Source organism: Diadema setosum, chromosome 17, assembly GCF_964275005.1.
Source record: "Diadema setosum chromosome 17, eeDiaSeto1, whole genome shotgun sequence".
In the NCBI taxonomy this organism is placed as follows: Eukaryota; Metazoa; Echinodermata; class Echinoidea; order Diadematoida; family Diadematidae; genus Diadema; species Diadema setosum.
Window position 1 is genome coordinate 3,171,161 of NC_092701.1, and position 20,539 is coordinate 3,191,699.

Consider the following 20,539-nt stretch of genomic DNA (forward strand, 5'->3'; position numbering starts at 1 on the left):
AGCTTTGCTGAATTATGTCAAACAGTTCTTCGAACAGTAAAAATATGAATATGCAAATGAGTGAGCTGATATCAATGGCATCACCTCACAATTTTTTATTGAACATGGAGGATGTACAAAAACAACTTTGACATAAACAAAAATTTAAATCTTCTGCTTTTGATAGTAAAAATATCATGTTATTTTGTTTAATGGCTGAATAAACTTCAGGACAATAATCAGTCAGATGTATAGATTAGGATCTGAGACAGGGGCATAACTGCGTTTTCACAAACAACAACAACAACAACAACAAAAACAACAACAAAAACAACAAACAAAAACCCGAAAATGTCGAGATTCCATGCACAAACCTAATGACAAGTTGTGAGGTGATGTCATCTTTGACTAATAATATATTCTGCTTTAGAACTTTACAGTCCAGTGAAAATTATATAGCGAAACTCCACAACCACCTGAATTAGCTAACTTTTACTTGATTGTAATGAGATTTCACCGTTAGTGCCTTGGAATAATCTCTCTTTTCAGACTAACTTATTGCTTAACTGGAATATCTCTTTTATTATGATTCTATGATAGGACAATATTGCAATCATTCACTAAGCTCAAAGAAGATTGAAAAAAAAAAAACCCCACACAATCTAACTTAAAAACGATCCTTTTAATACGGAGCAAGACTATTTATTTGCCCAGAGTTGATTGCTGGCAGGCTATATTCATAAATAAGTGTATCTTCAGCCTTTTTTTCCACAAATAATAAATAATATGAGTGTATTGCACTGTAAGCACTAATATCTTGTTTATAGCCCTTTATTCAGGATAACAATCAATGATTGCAGCTAAACTCCTATTTTTGAAAGAGAGAAAAAATAATTTGTTTTTTAGGAGCACATAGTCTGCTTCGAACACTAGTATATACTGTAATAACAGTAAAACATATGCAAGTCCTTTTAAGTTATAAAGTATTACGTTTGATGAAAACTGCAACCTTGTATAGGACATACATGTTCATGTATATCAAGTGAAGTTAGTGATTGCATGGACATTTAATTCCTGTAGGCCTATTCAATATTGCTATCAACATAATTTGCATTGATGCAAGCTGCATTTCCCGCGGGAGAGAAAAAAATAATTTCTTACTACTCGACTGAATCTAAAAGCAGAGATTTAGTAGCAAAACCAAACGTTTCCTGCTACTAAGTATCTTGTTAGATAGAATGATATTGATAACACTGAATAAAGCCGGATTATTTGACTTGCTCAAGCACATAGGCCCTATTACACGTTTCTAACTAAAGGCACTTAAACCTGTTAACACGGGTGGTTATCCTCTCATTGGTACTTTGTATGTACATAATGTACCGCTAATCTCATGTAGTTGCACTCCCGAATGTGACTATCCTGCGGTCGTGGGCATGTAAACACACCCATCAAAATTCTTCCTTCCCGTGGTGTTTTACTATATTTTCGAAGTTTTGTTTGCATTAGATCTCCCAGTCGTCTGCCACTAATCATTGTAGATTATTTACACGAGAAACAGGGTAGGTATTAATCCATAATGCCTCGTAAAAAGCCTTTTAGTGGCAAGCAGAAGAAGAAACAGCTGCAAGAGAAGAGGGATCGCAAGCGGGTCGATGGCCATCACCGACCGGGTCACGGACCCCATGCAGGTAAGAGCGGCTCTCGCTGCGCTGGTTGGTCCGTGTTGTCTACGTGCGATAGCGATACATGACACATGATCTCATTGATGAAAGTCTACTCTAGACTCTAGACAGTCTAATCCAGGGGCACTCTACGGGACAGAGGTTTTTAGACAACGCTTGAATTTTTTGACCGATTAAGAGATATCTTTTCCGAAAGAAAACATGAATTTGTCTCAGTAAAATTGATGAAATTATATAGGTTGCCTAGAGTCTAGAATCTAGTCATCATACATACAATTTACTGATTACAAATAGAAATCTACCCAGGAAATGTGCCCTGCTATTCAAACGTTACAGACTTTTTTGTTTAACGGTTAAAATTTAATTGAGACCCTAATTCTTCTTGGTTTTTTTTTTTTTTTTTTGCCAACAAATTCACATACTCTGCAGAGTAATTATCTCAAATAGTAGCTGTCATTGCTGCAATAAAGAAGAAGAGAAAATTACCGTTAGTCAAGTTTGACATAGGCCTACAGCAGTGCAGTGGAAACTTGCTAAAAGTGGGAGGGCATTTAATACCAGACTATTGTCTTTCCAGAAGCCCGACAAGACAGGTGACACAGCACTGACTGCAGCAGTGCCAGTGACACTTTACAGTTCTATAAAGCTACATCGGTCTTCGACTAGTAGTAGTAACAACTAGACCCGTAGTACCATATAGGCCTAGATGATCTTTCATTTTAATGTTAATCTTTAGATTTTGAGAAATGATTTTTGCTGAAAATAATGTCCTAGTATTTTTTTTTTTCTTCCTCTTCTAGCTAGACTCTTTTCTAGTAGTTCTTAATAATGCAGTTGTCTCAGTAGTACTGGCAACTCTAATATATAAGCCAGTTCGGGGTTAGCTCATGGGCACATCGGTACAAATGACCTTTCTTCTTTCTCAGTTGATTAGGCACTCCACGAGTTTTCAAGCGAGAGAAGGTATTTCAGCTTACCCGACGTAACAATTTATGGAATTCATCAGTCAAGTTCAAACAAAGAATGAACTTGCGTAGACCAGGTGACCAGAATGATCCATCAATTAGCACTTTGGAAAGCATCCATTTCATTATTTTACATTGAATGTATGAACAATCTTTTTCAATTGATATTGTCAAATACCACTTTTGCTGTCAGGTGGATGTGCTGGCAAGCACCACTCATAATGATCACTTGAATAATCATTACATCACAGATGCTTATCTCAGTGAATAAAAAACCAACATGCTCTGCTGGTACAGATGACCTTTTTCTGCTCATGCTCAAAGTGGAACCCCGAACTGGCTTATTGTGCTTAGTAATTTGTAATTTCTGTTATATTTTGTATTATGGTATAATTTGTTTGTTTGTTTGTTTGTTTGTAAAGCGCATTGAAATTCTTTTCAAGTTTGAAATGCGCTATATAAGAATTTGTTATTAGCATTATTATTAAGGGCAAGTGTTGCAGGCTTGCCAGAAATCTCAGTTTTACTCTTGCTTTTAGGCAGATCAAATTGCGTCGGCTCTGCAAGAAGCACTTCCTAAATCCTGACGACAGTCCAACTTTAAGATTAAGGAAAAGTTTGAAGACATCACCTGTTTGTTTTGTAGTAAAACAAAGTTAAACTCTGTGTTCCATGCGTAGTGAGTTTAACTCTCAGCTCCCTCTGACCTGAAAATGGAGCACTATAGTTGTAAATTTATCTAATTTTGCTAGCCAATAACTTCCAATAATGATGTATACACCAGTTTTATGATTAAATCATTTTGATTCGGGGGGGGGGGGGGGAGGGGGGAGATAAGTGCTGTGCAATATTTATGATAATTACTAAGAGTGCTCAGGATTGGTAATGCTACTCCATCTTTAATTTAATGCAGCAATGTCCCACAGATCACGACAGCAATCCCAAGAACTCCTGAGTAGTGAAGACATGAACTCTACATCGGAGGGAGAGATGCCAGAGGTCAACGCCCTCAACCAGCAACCCACCAACCCTGCCAAAGTTCATGACAAGCAGTACGACCCTAACAGGTCAGATGGGTGTTATCCCCACCTTTACAGAAAACTCATCTAGGGACACACACAACATCGTTTGAGTTGATTTGATTTGAATTTGTTTTCACTTTCTGTACACAAAAAAAGAAACAAATATAACTGAATTGCAATGATTGTATACTGTACAATTACATTTTGTTTTTGTGTGAAGTTTCTGTTTACAGTGAAGCCAGCTTAACATACAAGGGAGCTCATTGTAGCCTATATAAGATTGTAAGATTGTCTGTCTGAAGTATCAGTGTCTTGCTGGCATCAAACACCATTCCCTGCAGTTGTGCATCCCTGACCATCAGACTGTTTTAGCTGTTATGATGTCAGTTGCCTTATTGACCGATTCGGGTTCATTGAGGGCAGCAGACATTTTATGGCACTGGGCGCAGCCATGAGCTCAAATTGCGGTGTCTCAGCCGACCCCCCCTGCTCTCCCCCACCCCACGGGCAACATGTTTATCGCGCACTTGTAACAAAGGTTCGCGCACTAAGCAAGCATTCGCGCACTCAGTACGAGATGCCCATTGGCTAAAACAACCATGCATCAGTTTTTCATTCTGCGCGCGTAAGAGGGGTGGGGAGAGAGGAGGGGGGTCGGATGATACACCGCAGTAATGGTGCTGCCCATGTGAGGACTGCAATGTCAAGTGAAGAATAAGTTGATCAACCCCTAAAGCTGTGGTTGAATTTACGAAGTCTGCAGAAAATAAAAAATATTTTAAATTTACTAAAATCTACCCATGTGAGAGAATAATGACTCTGATAATTTTGTTAAAGTGCCACCAATTTAGGTATTGGATATAAACAAATTTGAGCAGTTAAAGACTTTTGAACTTTGCAACTGAAGCAGTGGTATTCATCTCAGTTCATGTATGAACAACAAAGAGCTAAAATGACATAATTTTTGTACTTACCCCTAGTAACCTTGAGAAACATTAACAGTGATTTGTAGAAAACATCATAGAAAGATACAGCAAAGAACCAACAGAAATTTCGTGTCTGGGACTGCATGTCTTTTGAAAATATTAAATCTATAATCAATAAAAGACCCAGAGATCACAAAATAACATAGACTACAATGATACCATGATATGCATACATGTATGTGTCCCACAGTGTACTATGATCTCTAACTGGCACTAGATAATATGACTAAATTTTTATCTACATGTAAAGCCAATGTTACCTGATGCTCTCATACCCAACTCTGCTCTGTTACCTGATCTGTGCATACATCCAGCTTTGCTCGAAGTGTGACCACCATTTCCTGAGTCTGCTTGCCAATTGTCTCTTCCTCTCTCAGGTTCCAGCTTCATTTTCAGAAGGAGTCAAAGGTCGAGTTGGCTCAGCGTAAGAAGCAAGCCATGATGCCGCATGAACCTTTGCCAGAGGTGGGTGATGGGACTAGGGCTTTTAACGCCACTCATGTGTGCACATATCAGTAATTTTAATATCTAGAAAAAACCTATGGCAAACCAAAGATCTCACATTACAGAAAATTGTCTCTGTGCTTCTCAGAACGCTCATGGAGTGCTATGTAAGAAAACAACAATGCAAGCAAGCTCGATATCACCATGAATTTAATGAGTTAAAAACTCGTCATCTCAAAAATGCTACTTCAGTTTGAATTATGTTTGGCATGATTATTACTTTGAAATGTGCTGTAGAGTTTATTGATACAGTAGTTGTGCAATATAAATGTTCTTTATCATTTTAGTTCTTACCAAACTATTTGAAAAATACATTCAAATTATTCAGGACATAATTTGTCAGAGGTCAAGTGCAAAATCATATATTATGCTGTCTCAAAGATTACACAAGAGTCATATCTCTCTGTCTTTCTCCACCCTACCCACATTCTGTCTCATCAGACTGCTCTGGAAGTGGACCTAGATGACATCTACCAGCCGGGTTCAGTCCTAGACATGCCAAAGAGACCACCATGGGACTACAACCTCAGTAAGGAGAAACTAGAGCAGCGAGAAGAACAAGCATTTCGCAGTTACCTCCAGAATATTTATGAGAAGTTCCCCTCCAAACAGCTCAGCTACTTTGAAATCAACCTCGAGGTATGATAGTGGCAGAGGCTCCCCTATAACCCCATCCACGTCCATGTCATGAAATTGTTTTGGTGTCATAAGAATTGACCCCTGTGAACTTTATCATTGAATTCTGAGCTCTTTTGAGTTACAAGGTTTCATGTTTGGCTGGATGGTATATTTTCTTTTCCTCATTGTCAGTGTAAATGAGTGCAATCTGTAGATAACCATTCATCTGTAGAGGCAAAAGAAACCCTCAACAACTTCAATTCAAATTTGGACATCTGTGTATTTTACATGAGTTAATTGACTGATGAGTGATATCTCTATTCTTTTTATTGTCAGACAATGCTTAGTTCTACCACCAGGATAGCTAACCTTGTTATGCCGTTACTCAAAAGGTTAACCATTAGATGCAAATCATTCCTATACATGATGAGCACGTTTTGCAATCATCCTGTCTCATGCAGACGTGGAGACAACTCTGGCGAGTTCTGGAGATGTCGGACATCGTTCTTCTCATCGCTGACATCCGGCATCCAGCCTTGCATTTTCCCCCAGCTCTATACGACTACGTCACCAGGGATCTCAAGAAACAGCTGATCCTGGTGCTGAACAAAATTGACCTTGCCCCACCCTCACTTGTGGTGGCTTGGAGGTCGTACTTCAAGGAGAAGTTTCCCCAGCTTCTGGTCATCTGCTTCACCTCCTTCCCAAAGGAGCAAGAAAGCAGCGATAGTGCCTCAGGTAATTACCTTTAACTGCAAACTTGTGTCCTTCCATGCACTCTCGACATTAGTGTATAATGCTATTCAAAATATGGTAGCAATTGTATGGTCCAGCCCTCTGTCTGCATTACTTATGTTACTTTGTATACCTCATTTGATGAATCCTTGATTGTGACTGGGTGAAGTTGGGGGGGGGGGGGGGCACAAATTTAACAATTTCCTTTAGTCCCATAGCACCGAAACCACCTCAAAGTACTATACCACTCTCTGTTGGTTTACACTCGTACATATCATATAAATGTACTGTATACCTCATTTGATGAATCCTTGATTGTGACTGGGTGAAGTTGGGGGGGGGGGGGGGGGGCACGAATTTAACAATTTCCTTTAGTCCCATAGCACCGAAACCACCTCAAAGTACTATACCACTCTCTGTTGGTTTATACTCGTACATATCATATAAATGTACTGTAAACACTTCACTTTCCATAGCGTGAGAAGTGGCCCATGTCCAATGCAATGGCAATGCAAATATTTTGGGCAGCGCAGATGCGTGAATTGACTAGTGCGATCATGATCGATTAAATTGAAGTTTTTTTTTTTTTTTTTTTAAATTCTATTCAATATGTCAAACATTATGGACTGCTTTTATTTGGGGCATGGTTGATATTATTGCACCTCGGGATCTCAACTCTATGCTATGGCCCTAGGAGCAAGCACCTTGAGTCATAGCATGGAGTCGAGATCCCTCAGGGCAATAATATATCAACAATGCTCCAAAAAGCAGTCCATATATTATGTATAACACAACAGAAATGCCCAAATATATCTGATTTGGGCAAGCCTTCTCATTGCATGGTGTCCCAGTGCTACTGGGTCTTTAAAGGCAAAGTGAACTGCAGACTTTACCTTTCTGGTACCTATCTCTCATATCTTTGATGAGATCTCAAAGCCTGGCAAACTGCTAGTATGTGTCTTCAGTGCTGATATTTTCATTTACTTTAGTTGAAACTTTGCAAAATCCATAGAAGAAACTTCTGCATTCACAGTTGTAGGGCAACTTTTTGGATGCGCTTATCATTTCAGCCATGGAAACATTGAAGTCTGGTATATTTTGGAATGAATATTCCTTGGCAGGTTTCAAGCGGAGAAAGCGAGGAACGTACACAGCGGTTGGACCGATGCAGCTTTACAAGGCTTGTGAAGCATCTTGCCAAGGGAAAGGTAAGTTGCTAAGGTTAGGATTTGTGACTAGGGTTAGGGTTTATGAACTGGTCATCATAAAGCAAAGGTCTGAGGAAATTGTAGCCTCAGTCATTATGTGTCAGGCGGCCTGATGATTAGACAAAGGGGTCTAACCAAACTACAATAAAAACATATTTTTTACCTCAGATAGGGTGTATGGCACTCTTTTTATAGTCATATGTGCATAGATATTGTAGAAGATAGCAGTAGTGAGGATGCTATTTGAAGAAATCTCCTCAATCACTCATGATTTCACATTGGAAAAAAAAATCAAAGGTCATAATGGTGGTATACGAACTTCCTTCTTTTGAAGAATATGAATGAATTAGGGCTAGCGATTTAATCTGTGCAACCAGACAAGCTAATTTCAAAATTTTATACATTTGATGTGTGCAGGAACCACTTCTCCAACATCTCCATCCATTAGAAATAAAACCTGTAATGCTGGTACCAATTTAATACTTTGCCAGTAATGTTCATCTAAAAGTTATTTGGTATTCAAATTCTCCACCATGGTATGATGCATACTTCTTCTTCTTGATGAATCTTGTCTGATGACTGATTATCTAAAAATGTACATATTATGAGGAAATATGTTGATTATAATAATAATAAACAGTTTTTGTAGAGCGCAAATTATTGTTAAGTCTCTAAGCGCTAGATGAGGATCATTCTCGGAAGGTTTTTTTCAAAGTGATTTCATGTAATTATGCCACCTATTTGACAGTTGACCTCAGCAGTTGGAAGGAGAAGATTGAGGCTGAGATGCGTGGTGAGGAGGGCCTGGCCTCGCAGGTCGTGGATTCAAATCCCAGTGAGGCGATGCACTATGTCGAGCACGAAGCCTTCAAGGACGGCATCTTGACGATAGGCTGTGTTGGTGAGTGACAAAGGGCTTTCCCAAGAATTATCCTCAAGTAATTTTCACTAGCTGTGAACATTGCACCATGATGTTAAATGGCTGTTCAGGATCCAATCTGATAAACCTAACATAATCCCAACAAAGACAGTCAAGATGTCCTACATGTATATATCGTCGGTTGAGAATGATAAGGGCGTTAAGTTGCCTCTAAACCCATAGTGTTCGGGACAACTTAACGCCCTTCTCATTCTCAACAGACGATATGATCTTCTCAGTCAAGCAAATTCTTCTCATTATTTTTCTGCTCAAGAAACACATCTATTAGCAAAGTTCAGGTGGGGGGGGGGGATATTATGGTAACTTCATATTATGTGGAAATGTACTTGTCAAAATTAATATACTATTGTCATTCTTTAAGATAGATGTGACTTATGTTTCAGTTGTTTTGGATATTGATGTAGTATTAGAATATCTGTATGCAATGACTTCATTAATGCCATTTCTCAATCACACTCAGTAGAGAAAAAGAAAGGAAAGAAAAGTTTTGTTCTTATTTGCCACAGGTCACCCCAACGTGGGCAAGTCATCCCTCATGAATGGTCTGTGTGGTCACAAGGTGGTCAGTGCCTCAAGAACCCCTGGACACACAAAACACTTTCAGACCATATTCCTCACACCGACGGTCAAGCTATGTGACTCGCCCGGTCTGGTGTTTCCATCTCTGGTGGACAAACAACTTCAGGTATTGAAAGACTTTTCCCGGAGTGGAAAATATTTTGGCTGAGCAGCAGGATGATGAGCACGAAGTCAGTGGAAAATGTTGATGGTTGTAATGATGGTGATGATAATGATGATGGTGATAATGATAATGACAGTAATGATAGCAGTAGTGATACTTGTAATGACATTAATGATGATAGATAATGCAAAAATGTTAACAAAGATGAAATGAAACAATGATTAATATCATGTACAAGTAGTAAGAATATTTAGATTTTTTATCTTGTCAGTTTGAATTACTAAATTTATATAACAACTCAATAATTTCCTAATTTGAATTTGACATATCAAATTTGTCTCTAGCCTCCCAAGTGATGTGCATGCTGATTGGCAAAAATATCCCAAAATTGTTGTCAATTCATAGAGATTAGCTAATCCTCCTAATCATTGAATCCCTAGGGCATCATTGTTTCATCTGAGTAAATTCACCTATCCCATTAATACATTACAACTTCAAGAGGGAGTTAGCCAAATGCCAGGGCAAATCCCTAGGCATGTGTAGGTTGAAGAGCAGATGAATATGTTTTCAAAGAAGCAGGAATTACAGTCACATTTTGCAATGTTTTGTTCCTACCAGATTCTGTCAGGCATTTACCCTGTAGCCCAAGTCCAGGAGCCCTACACAGCCATTGGGTACCTGGCCCAGAGGATACCCCTCACTCAGATCCTGAGGATAAGACACCCTGATGCTGGCGGCTCACCAGAAGGCGCTTCAGGATCTCAGTGGTCTGCTTATGATGTGTGTGAAGGTTAGTTTAATGAGGAAATGATGATCTCTAGAATTCTTTGTGAGCTGGGCTTACGAGGGTATGTTTGTTTCCTAGACATAGAAATCCAACACCAAGATGGGGTTAGTTTAGATTTGAAAATGAAACAAGGAGCTGATATCAGTTCCCTGTCAAAGTTGAATAGTTTTTCATTTATGAATTTTGTTCATAGGTATTCTGTATCTTGGCTCTTTTCTATCTTCTTGTTTTTGTTTGTTTATTTGTTTGTTTGTTTGTTTTTGGCAGTCCCTATTGTAATGGTATTAGCCATGTTCACTCTTTGCATCTAACTGACAGAGAAATCAAGTTCATTTCCCTGTTGAGTTGACCAGTTGTCTAATGAATGTAAATTTATGCAGTGCTTATTTCATAAGATTCAATCGCTGTTGATAGTTAAGGTTCATTAGAGCGTTATACTTCATATTCCATCTTTATTTCCGTGTTTGTCTCATCGGCGATCCCGTTGTGTTCCCAGCCTGGGCCGAGAAGCGTGGATTCTTGACCGCCAAGGCCGCTCGTAAGGATGTGTACCGGGCAGCAAACCACCTCTTGCGCATGGCTGTGGATGGAAGACTGTGTCTGTGTATGAGGCCACCAAGCTACACGGGTCAAAAAGGTATGCAGAGCAGAGTGGGTCAGAACTCTGTCTTTGTGGTCACAAGCTTACAAATATTAATGACTCAAAGAAGTAATAGATAAAATAGACATTGTCAGTTTGGTTAACCCTTTTTGTGCTCTAAGTGTCGATTGGCTCAGAAAATCCCATAGCCTTGACCACATTGTCCAAAGTCCCTGTCACAGAAAGGGTGTACCTAGAATGTATAAATCACTCCCTCTTTCATGCATTTGATACTATTCGAGAATTAGTTAAAGACTGCAAGTGCAGTGTACAAGATCCTTGTTTGAATATTGTGGTCTACATCTGAACCAGGCGCACAATTCCATGCAACATACCATTCTGTTTATAAATGCAATGATGACAAGAAATTCAAGAAAATAATTTGTTCACAAGGACAAGGAATGAATATTGTACAACAAAATGTGAGAATGAAAACATGGAATAATATGTCAGATATAAAGGACTGTGTTCATGAACAGAGGATTTCAAACATGCTGTCCACACTGCATTAGTTTTTGTGTGGCAGAGCTCAGTTTCTTCAACTTTCATTACCTCATGTTGTTTGGTTTGTCTATCTTTTTTTTTTTTAAACTCCTGGCAGAGTTCTGGGAGCAGCATCCGGAGACACAAGAGATTAGTCGTCTCCAGGACCAGCATCGTCGTGTCCGGGAGGACGAGGCGGAGGATGAGCGCGACGACGATCTCTCAGACCAGTTCACCAGCAGCGAGGAGGAGAGCGATGCCGATGTGGAGAGCAATGATGTCGACAGGGAGTCCGACGTCAGGAGAGGCGGTAGGAAGAAGAAGGGACATCGGAGTGACGGAGAGGACCGGTCCTCTGGCGCTGGTCTCCTAGCGACAAGTAACAAATTTGACATGCTGGTGGATTCGTGATGATTCTCTGCATTTCTGTTGTTTTCTGTTTTCACTTTCTGTGTGGGAGTAGGATCCTTGTTGAAAGAGAATGATAAAAGTGGGGGATTAGAATTTGAGTTTGAAATGGAAAGTTTGTGAGAAGCACATGACTTGAGTCTATAGAAGGAAAAGGATGAAGAAAAATATGAAAGAATGGCATTTGAGGAATGGATAGGGTGTAAAGTGAGAAAATGTGAAGAAAAGAATGAAAAAAAAAGGTTTATGGTGGTATGACAACATGATAGTTTTCCTCTTTTGGAGTAGGAAATAAAGAATAAGGAGGTATGAACAGCATTGGTATGATTGATGACTTGTTTGTCAGCATACAGATAGAAATGAGTGCAGATAACAGGTGAGACTGTATAAGTGTGTTTACTAACCACATAATTTCTTCATCAACCATACCTTATGGATGATAAAAGCATTACACACAGACACCCAACCCACACATCAACAGATGCAATATAGAGATAGATGCTCACTCAACTGTTGTTGTTTTTTTTTCTGTGTGGTCATAAGGCCTTGTTTGCAAAAGGTTAGGGAGATGGAATTTATGTCAAGATGACAGGAATTAGAAAGGAATTGCTTCTGAAAGAGAAGTCTTTTTTCATCCTCTTTGATAGCTGTTGCATAAGCAGAGAGATGATTTTCATAAGTTGATATGAAGTCAGCTCTGCTCAGCTATGGTTGGATTTAGAATGATGTGGTGTGAGCATAAACATGAATGGCATGATTGAATCCAATGGTTTATCAATGCAAAATTTGACAAGGTGAGGAATGAATTGACTCGTACCTTAATCATGAACAGTAGTTGATGAAAAATAAGTGGCTGTCTTGAAGAAATGATGTAATGTCTTGTGCTTGTGAAAAACCAAAGCAGTATTTATCTATTTAGCCTAAGTTCTGTAATGCCTTTATTGGTGTTTAAAGTCAAACTCACAATATTTCTAGTACAGTAAGTTTGTTTTATTTCTTGTCTTGCCTGAAATATGTTTTCTTTATGTGTCTTTGATGTACTCTCATATCAGAGAAGCATTCTCAATCAATGCATTAGCAGTAGGATAGAACAGAAATGTCGCATGATTTCTTGTGTCTATGGTGAATTCTTGCCTGAGTATGTTCATAATCTCTTGTTATTTGCAGGCTTTTACTTTGTTTTCCAGATGTCTTCCACTACTTGTACATACATAACCAGCATGTCATGTGATTTACTGCCAATGCCTCAAAAAGTGTCTTAGTGCATAGTAGTGCATGAGTCATACAGAATTTATTGATACTACTGGATTTTCCTCATCATCAAAGGCATATCAGATTCAAAAAATGATACTGTTGTTCAAAAAAATATGAAATTCACATTTTATAGCAGTGAACATATTGTGCCAAAAAGAATATAGGCTTGCCTTTTCTCACTTGGGCTTTGTAAGTTTCAAAAGATCTTTCCACATTTTTTTTTTTTTTTTTCTCCTTGAGGGGAAAATGCGGGGTAAACAGCAGAAAGCACAATGCATTTCCAAAAGAGATTTGGAGCTCTCCTGGAGAAAGTGATTTGCTCTAGAAACTTTTAACTTTACTCATTTCACAGGGTAATATCAATATCCTAGTTTGTCTTATTAATGACACCTTGCTTGAGAAAGATTTCTTTTAGAGTTTCATTGTGTTGTTTGTTTTGTGTTCAGAGATGTCCAAAGATGCTGAAGAAAGTACACAGTAGTGCAGTATTGCCTGAGTCTTTTGTCATGGCAAATCTTTGCTATAAAACCGTTATCTTTTGGCCATTTGATAATTTTTATCAGCAAAATAAGCAGCCTTGACTTGTGCATGTCACTTTGTTTTCCAAAATGATGTCACCTTATCGAAGCTTTTGTTATTGCTGGTGACAATCTCACACATTTAGATTTGAAAGATTCATATGAATTTTTTAGCAGTGTTTTGGAAAAGTGCAAAGGAATAGATGGCTTTTCTGTTTTTGTGTTTTTTTTTTTTTTTTTCTGAGAAGTATGTTTTGTTTTTCAACACTGTTTTATGCATTTGTGCCTTTGTGTTAGTGCAGTATGACTATATGAAGCTTCAGTTCAGCAGAATTTTGTTTAAAACTGTCTGAAAATGGTCACTTTTGTGTTCTAAACACTTCTGGATATACAAACAAGCCTATTTTAAATGAATAGATTTCCAAATGATGTGTTATCCACTTTTTGTGAAATGATTAATGTGAAATGAAACTTGTTTTTTTTTTTTTGGGTAATCTCACTCTAAGGTGGACATTATTTATTTATTTATTTTTCTTTTTGGTTCTTTTGTCTTTTAACCCGTTGAGGACGGATTGATTTTGCTACAACACGTATTTCCCATAGACAAGTGCCCGAGTATACTCGGGACTCGTCCTCAACGGGTTAAGACATCTCAGAAGGCAAATAATTGTATATTGTGGTACTTTTGATCATTTCTTAAAATTTCACAACACTACCATCTATCTCTTAATGTTGATATTCATCTGTCTTGAAATTTGCCTCTTCAATGATAGTAGTATCATTGTGATTAATGGATTGTTTCAAGTAGTATGGTTATAGACTCTGGTTATTTCTGTGGATTTTGCAATGTGCCATGAAGTCTGTGATAGAAGTGAATGAGGGTGAAAAGAGAAACAAATGTGATTTGGTATTTTTCCTTTTTCTTTTTTTTTTGGCAACCTCTGAAAATTTTAGCAGCTTCCTATCAGGTGGGCACAGACCCAAGGGTAGAAATTGAAAGATTTTTGTTCGGAAGTGAAGGAGAACTTTTAGCTTCACTGTTGTAAGACTTTTAGAATATTTAGAGCTTTTGGTGCATTTTGGAATGCTTGATATTGACTTGCTTTGTTTTAGGAGAAATATAACTCTTTTTCTACAACACATTTTACAGCAAGTATTTCTATGTTCCTGAATTTTGATATGAGTGTTGTTGTTTTTTTTCAATGTCTGTCAATGTCTCTAAACTGTTGACTGAGTAATGTACATGTAGTTGAAAGCATGGATATCAAGTTTTAATGTGCCAATTTAGATAGTATTACTCTGAGCTTATTTATGAATTGTCAAGTTGTCAGCGTCATTGCCATATGTTTTGAACCTAGTTTGTGCCACACAGTTGTTCTATTTCACTTCTCACCAAGCAATATTTGCCAAAGGATATCGCTTGCTGGCTTTCTTTCAATGTTATTACAGCTGTATGTTGTCTTAGAATTCTTCCTGGGTACATACTGAATATTTCTCAAGCATGCTCTCATTCATTTTGTTATTCTCAATAATGAGGGAAAGCACTTATCATTGGTTGTGATTGCATAGAGTTTAAATTTCTTTGTTTCGCTTTGCATCCTTGTTTGATACAGACATCAGGTGCATGGTATCCATGGTTGCTGAAGAAACTTGTCTGTAGATAATTATGCAGTGGTCACAGTCAGATCTTCAGGTAAACACATATCAGAAAAGCTCTTGAATAGAAACCTCGTATCAGGATCTGTACCCACTCACAGTGGAAAGTTTGATTTGCCAAGGACGGGTGCCTAGGCTTTCTGCTTTGTGCGATTCTAGGAATGGCCAAGATGACCTCGTTTATTTGTTAACAATGAGGACAATGTAATGACCAGAAAAATGCTCACTTTTTGCTCTGAACCTGTATTGTTTCAAGAGAGACGTTCACTAAGAGGACTGTGGTACTGTATATCAACCACCTTTGCAAAGTATTTGTTGGCAGGGAAACCAAGTATTACCTTGTACAACAAGTGAACAACGAGTACATACAGATATGAATATCTATGCCTCTTATCAAATGGTGCATGAATGTTGTTATAGTGACTGCTTGCCTTTGAAAGTAACTACCATTTCTATGAAAAGAAAAATACATAGTATGCTATTATATAAAACATCAGGTATGGTAAGTTAGTAGCCATGTACAAGTGATAAGTTACAGCTGTGAATTCCACTGTATCCTATGTTTTTATGATTTATAATGTGTTATATTGAACTGCTGCCCTCTTTTTTAAAGGTATGAAATGAATTAACATACATATACCTCTCATTGATGCAGTTAATATTAGTGTAGATAGGACAGGGTATCTCCATCTCTTTAACTTTGAAACAATGAAGAGGCAGCAGATACAATGTATTTGTATGTTTTTTGTTTTACAGTTTTGAGCCTTTATGTTAGAGTTTGTAAAAGATGCATTTAAAGATGTGAAGATATGCACAAGTTGGCAAGCGAAAGAACATGTTTGAAATAACTGTAATGTTAGGATTAGCAGATATAAAAAAAAGATGAAGTGATTTCACAGCGTAATGATAGTATCAGTGATGATGATTAAAGTTATGATAGAATAAATGATGATATCAATAATTATGATGATGATAATAAGGACAATGATAATGATAGTTAAATCTTTATACGTTTTCTAAAAGACACAAGTTTGATCTGAGCCTGAACAGGAACTTACGATAGTACACTGTGTTTCATAATGAATTCATTTAATAGTTCTATTGAAAACTACCCCGGGGATTCCTGTGGAGAGCCTATTTTTATTTTTTTTTTCCCTCCACTCAAAATCTGTGTTCATGTTTTGTTCAAGAGATGAAGTACATAATCACTGCTTGTGAATTCCAGTGCTTGTCCTAGTGCTAGTTCAAATGACATTTTTCTCCACTATGCATTGTCCTCTGCATCATGTGACCTTGTTTGCTAAATGTGATTTTGTCTGCTGCTGAATGTGACCTTCTCATGGTGAAAGTCACCTTCAGACATTATCACATATTCACACCACATAGAGGGCTGTTGTCAAACATTGAGTTGATTGAAACATGATTTTTTTTTTTTTTTTTTATCATGACTACATACAAATGAATGACTTGAAGTCTGATTTTTTTTTTTAATATGAGTGATTGCAGATGAGTGAACTTGCTTTTGATTTCTTGGATAAAAATATGTCAATTATTAAGTTAATTCAGATGGTGAGCACATTAAGGCACGCTGTGTACTTATTGCTTGACATTACTTGTTCCAAGTAGATACTAACTCATGTTACCTTTATTTGTCGCATATTAAATTACATTTGTTACGCCTCATTATTTTGATGGTTATCAGTACTTCTAGATAAATATGAAATCAGGAAAAAAAGGAGAGATTAAACTAGAACAGTGTTGTGCATTGTTTTATATTCTTTTTTTTTTTTAGTAATCATTGTAATTTCTCTGATGTAACCTTGTAAAATTTATGGTGACTAATGGATTTTATGTGACAGTGATGTACACTTTGTATGCAGTTTGTGCAGACTTTGTTTTGTAGAAAGCATTGATAATCACATGAAATTGACTTGGCTAAATGTGTTTGGTCGTTTTCAAAGCCATCAGAAGTTTTATTGTGTGAACATTTTATGGCTGACTGCACTGTTTGAAAAGTTAAACACTGAATGATCAGTGTTTATTCATGCCGATGAAGGGCTATTTGTCAATCAGTTGCATTAAACACAACTCGATGCAAGAATCACTAATTTAAATAGAAAATTTTGGTGTTACATCCTCCTGCTGTAGTGTTACAGTTGAAGCAACAAACTTTCAACTCCATTACATTAGAGTACTTAGGTTGTGTACAGTGGGATTGTTTCTTTGATGGAGAATGCATGCATGATGTCGTAGTAAATTTGAATTTTATGTCGCTCTGTTATGATCGAATGTTACCATCGTGTACTCTAATGGTACATGATCATCCTCCAGTATCTGATGAATTGTAAAGCAGAATATCTGTAGCTGTCATATCACCGGCAATTTAGATTCCCTGACTATTAATACTGTATATGACAAATAGTATTGCAGCCAAAATGGCGTAGGGATCATATGCTCTTACCTTTTTGTGTATGCATTGTAGTCCACACTGTAACAAAACAATTTTTTTTGATATGCTGAGTGTACATGAACACGACACTTCCATATGTCAAATATGCGAGAATGCGAATGGTTAAAGTAGCAGTATGTGTTGCATCAGAAGGTTATCCAAAGGTCATGCTACTCACACACTAATCTCTTGTTATAGACATTTTCAGATACCGGTAACACAGAGTAAGGGGACTAGGGGCCCTTTCATACACAGGTTTCTAATTATTGCAAGTTAAGATCGGAGCAGTTACCACAGTAAGAGCTTACACACTCCCGTCTGATTTGTTAAATAGGGCCACCTAGCTGTTGTCGTGGAAGCTAGATTTGCATAATGTAGAAAAATTTAAAACATCCCTGTGCAGTGGGCTAAAGGACATTGGAGCAAAAATAGTGATTGCTTTATGAAGAACTGTGTAACCCAAAGCAAGAACACCAGACAGATTTGGCTCTTGAGCATCACACACACACAAAAAAAAATGTATAAGGTGTTTTCACATGATATTAATTTTTTGATGCATTTAGCCAAAGAATGATTTTTTATGAACAGCTGCTGCTCTGCTTTGTAATGTGAATAAGATATATGTGATGCATCATCACAAAAGCCGTGTAATTTCAGGAAAATAAGCTTTTAACTAATATATATTTGGCCTTCTTCTTTGCAAGGAAAATAAAAAAAATGAAATTTACAAAACTATAATGGCTATATTGTCAAAGTTGGCTTTATGTGCATTTTTCTTCTTTTTATGATCTCCAACCTCATACGGGTAATGTGATGAGACACCACATATAAGAATCAACCACAGATAAGAAAATCAGAATCCAAACTACAGCTTGTTGATGAATCCTGGTGGATATTACTTCAGAGGTTTTGTTTTTGTTGTTCACAAATTTCCAGCCAGTGCTATTTTTGTAGACTAAACTTTGACAATCGTATGCTTAGTGGTAGAAGAAATGAGCTTTCCCTGTAATCACATAATCCAGGCCTTCTTTTTTTTTTCTGAGTGGGTATTACTGGTTGATTTTGTTTAGTCTTTACCCATCAGCATTCAAGCCATGCCATTTCTTCAGTTGCCACAATAGCTTTGAAATCAGGATATGATTATAAAGAAACATTTCTTTGTACAGCAAATAACTCAATGCCTCAGTTCTCTATGGCTTTGTTTTGTCATCCTGTTTTTCAAGTCAACTGGTGAAGGAGCAGTGATATACTAAAAAAAAATATTTCATTTTCTTACTTTGATGTTTGAATCTGTAGCAGTTCACCTAGGACGAATGTAAATCCATGTGGATGATAAAGAGCCAGTACTGGAGCAGTTTGTCTCTGTTACCATGGATACAGAACTTATAGTGGAATGTTGCTAGCTTTCATCCAAAGAACACACATGAAAAAAAAAAGTATCATAAAAAGCTGCTGCCAAACAATATGTGTTCTATTAAGTTGGCCATCCTTTGTATGCAGGACAAACCTAATCTATGCAGATGTACATTCAGCATGTTCTGGGCATCATCATGAAATATGACCTCACTGCCAAAAGGCCATTGAGGCAATGTGCTGATAATACCAACAACGGCCTTCTTGTTGTGAATCTGCAAGGAACATTTTTCCACTCAAACCAGAAAGGTTTCAGTTTTATACACTGGTTGGAGTTTATGCCTCTCTACTGTTAAGCCCATTGAAGACTGTACGTCCTGAGTATTAAACAAGGGCAGGTGTCTACAGGAAATGTTATAGCAAAATCAACTCATCCTCAAGGGGTTAATGTTAATGACACTTAACAATTATCACTGAACAAAGATCAAGCTAATCCTGTCCTATTATGCTAACAGAGATACAAGTATCAATGGGAATTTTCCAAAGTCAAATTTGTCACAGAGATTTTAGAATTATAAATCATCCTGAAAATGCTCTGATCCTGTTATTTCAGATTGTGAAAGCAATCAGGAATATGATCAATTGTCTTTTTTTGTTTGTTTCTTTTGAAAGAAGAATGAAATTTGAAATAATAGATTGTCATTTGTTCTTTTAGTGTCAAAGCAAGACATGACACAGTTCAGGCAGTCAAAGTTGTTTCTCTGAAATAATCCTATGCTTACATTATTATTCTGGGTGACTAGAATTTGATTTACTAAGTTGTTTGTGACTTTGGAAGTGGTGATAGGCCCAAACATGCTTTCTATCTGAATGGTGTTATTTTTCAAATGTGAATGGGGCAGTGAAGTGTTCAGGAGTAGCAGCAAGGTGAACCATGGTTGTTGTATGATGTCTATAGGTCATGTCTGACATGCAAAGATGTTTAGCATATCATATGAATTAATGTTTTCATTACGTGCATGATACTTTTGTGATGCATTACTTGTCTATTACAGCTAGTTGCTGAATTACAGTTGCTATCTTGGTGAGTTGTATGGTTGCAATTTGATTGATTTGTTGCTCAGCAAAAACTTTTATGTAGTTTTAAGAAGTGCAATCAGTGTGTGTTGATTTGTCATTTCAGGTGAAGCAATAAATACACCTTATGCCAGTACTGTAAAAACCAACACAGTCTTTCTGCTTTCTCTGTGCACAATGGTATGGGAGCTCTAACATGTTTAAATGAGAAGGTGGGCACCGGTACCAGGGAGGACTGTGGGAAGAGATTCCCACCTCCCAGCAGGCACCATCCTTGGAACAAAAGTTGAGAAGGGGCTTATTAAAACTAAGCGAGGCACCTGCGCAGTGTTTCATGAAAGTTGTAGCTACAATATGTAAGCCCCGACAAGTTGTCAGTCACTGACAATTGCCATAGCAACAGTCAGTGACAAGACCTTCTCACTAGCCAATCAAAACCAGGGATTTTACTGATATTTTCAGGGACTGACAACTTGTCAGGGCTTACAACTTTCATGAAACGGTGTCCAGTGGTTTGACATACGACACTGCCTAGTGTTATTAATATGCATACTTTTATATGCAAATTCATGTATATATTCATGAAATGG

General features: G+C 37.5%; 1 protein-coding gene across 1 annotated transcript; it reads left to right on the plus strand.

The window, feature by feature from the left end:
* Window positions 1–1,558: 1,558 nt before the first annotated feature.
* On the plus strand, window positions 1,559–12,858 carry LOC140240836 (guanine nucleotide-binding protein-like 1). Its single transcript, XM_072320607.1, has 11 exons — window positions 1,559–1,670; window positions 3,543–3,696; window positions 5,015–5,102; window positions 5,583–5,780; window positions 6,221–6,497; window positions 7,616–7,702; window positions 8,451–8,603; window positions 9,149–9,327; window positions 9,943–10,114; window positions 10,608–10,748; window positions 11,353–12,858. The coding sequence occupies exons 1-11, from the start codon at window positions 1,559–1,561 to the stop codon at window positions 11,643–11,645; spliced, it is 1,854 nt and encodes a 617-aa protein (XP_072176708.1). The 3' UTR covers window positions 11,646–12,858.
* Window positions 12,859–20,539: the final 7,681 nt, after the last annotated feature.

Excerpts from the sequence above, each read along its gene's own strand:
- LOC140240836 (XM_072320607.1), top strand. The coding sequence starts at position 1,559 with ATGCCTCGTAAAAAGCCTTTTAGTGGCAAGCAGAAGAAGAAACAGCTG. Across the intron at positions 5,781-6,220 it reads ACTTTGAAATCAACCTCGAG|ACGTGGAGACAACTCTGGCG; the intron begins GTATGATAGTGG and ends TGTCTCATGCAG. Across the intron at positions 6,498-7,615 it reads AAGCAGCGATAGTGCCTCAG|GTTTCAAGCGGAGAAAGCGA; the intron begins GTAATTACCTTT and ends ATTCCTTGGCAG.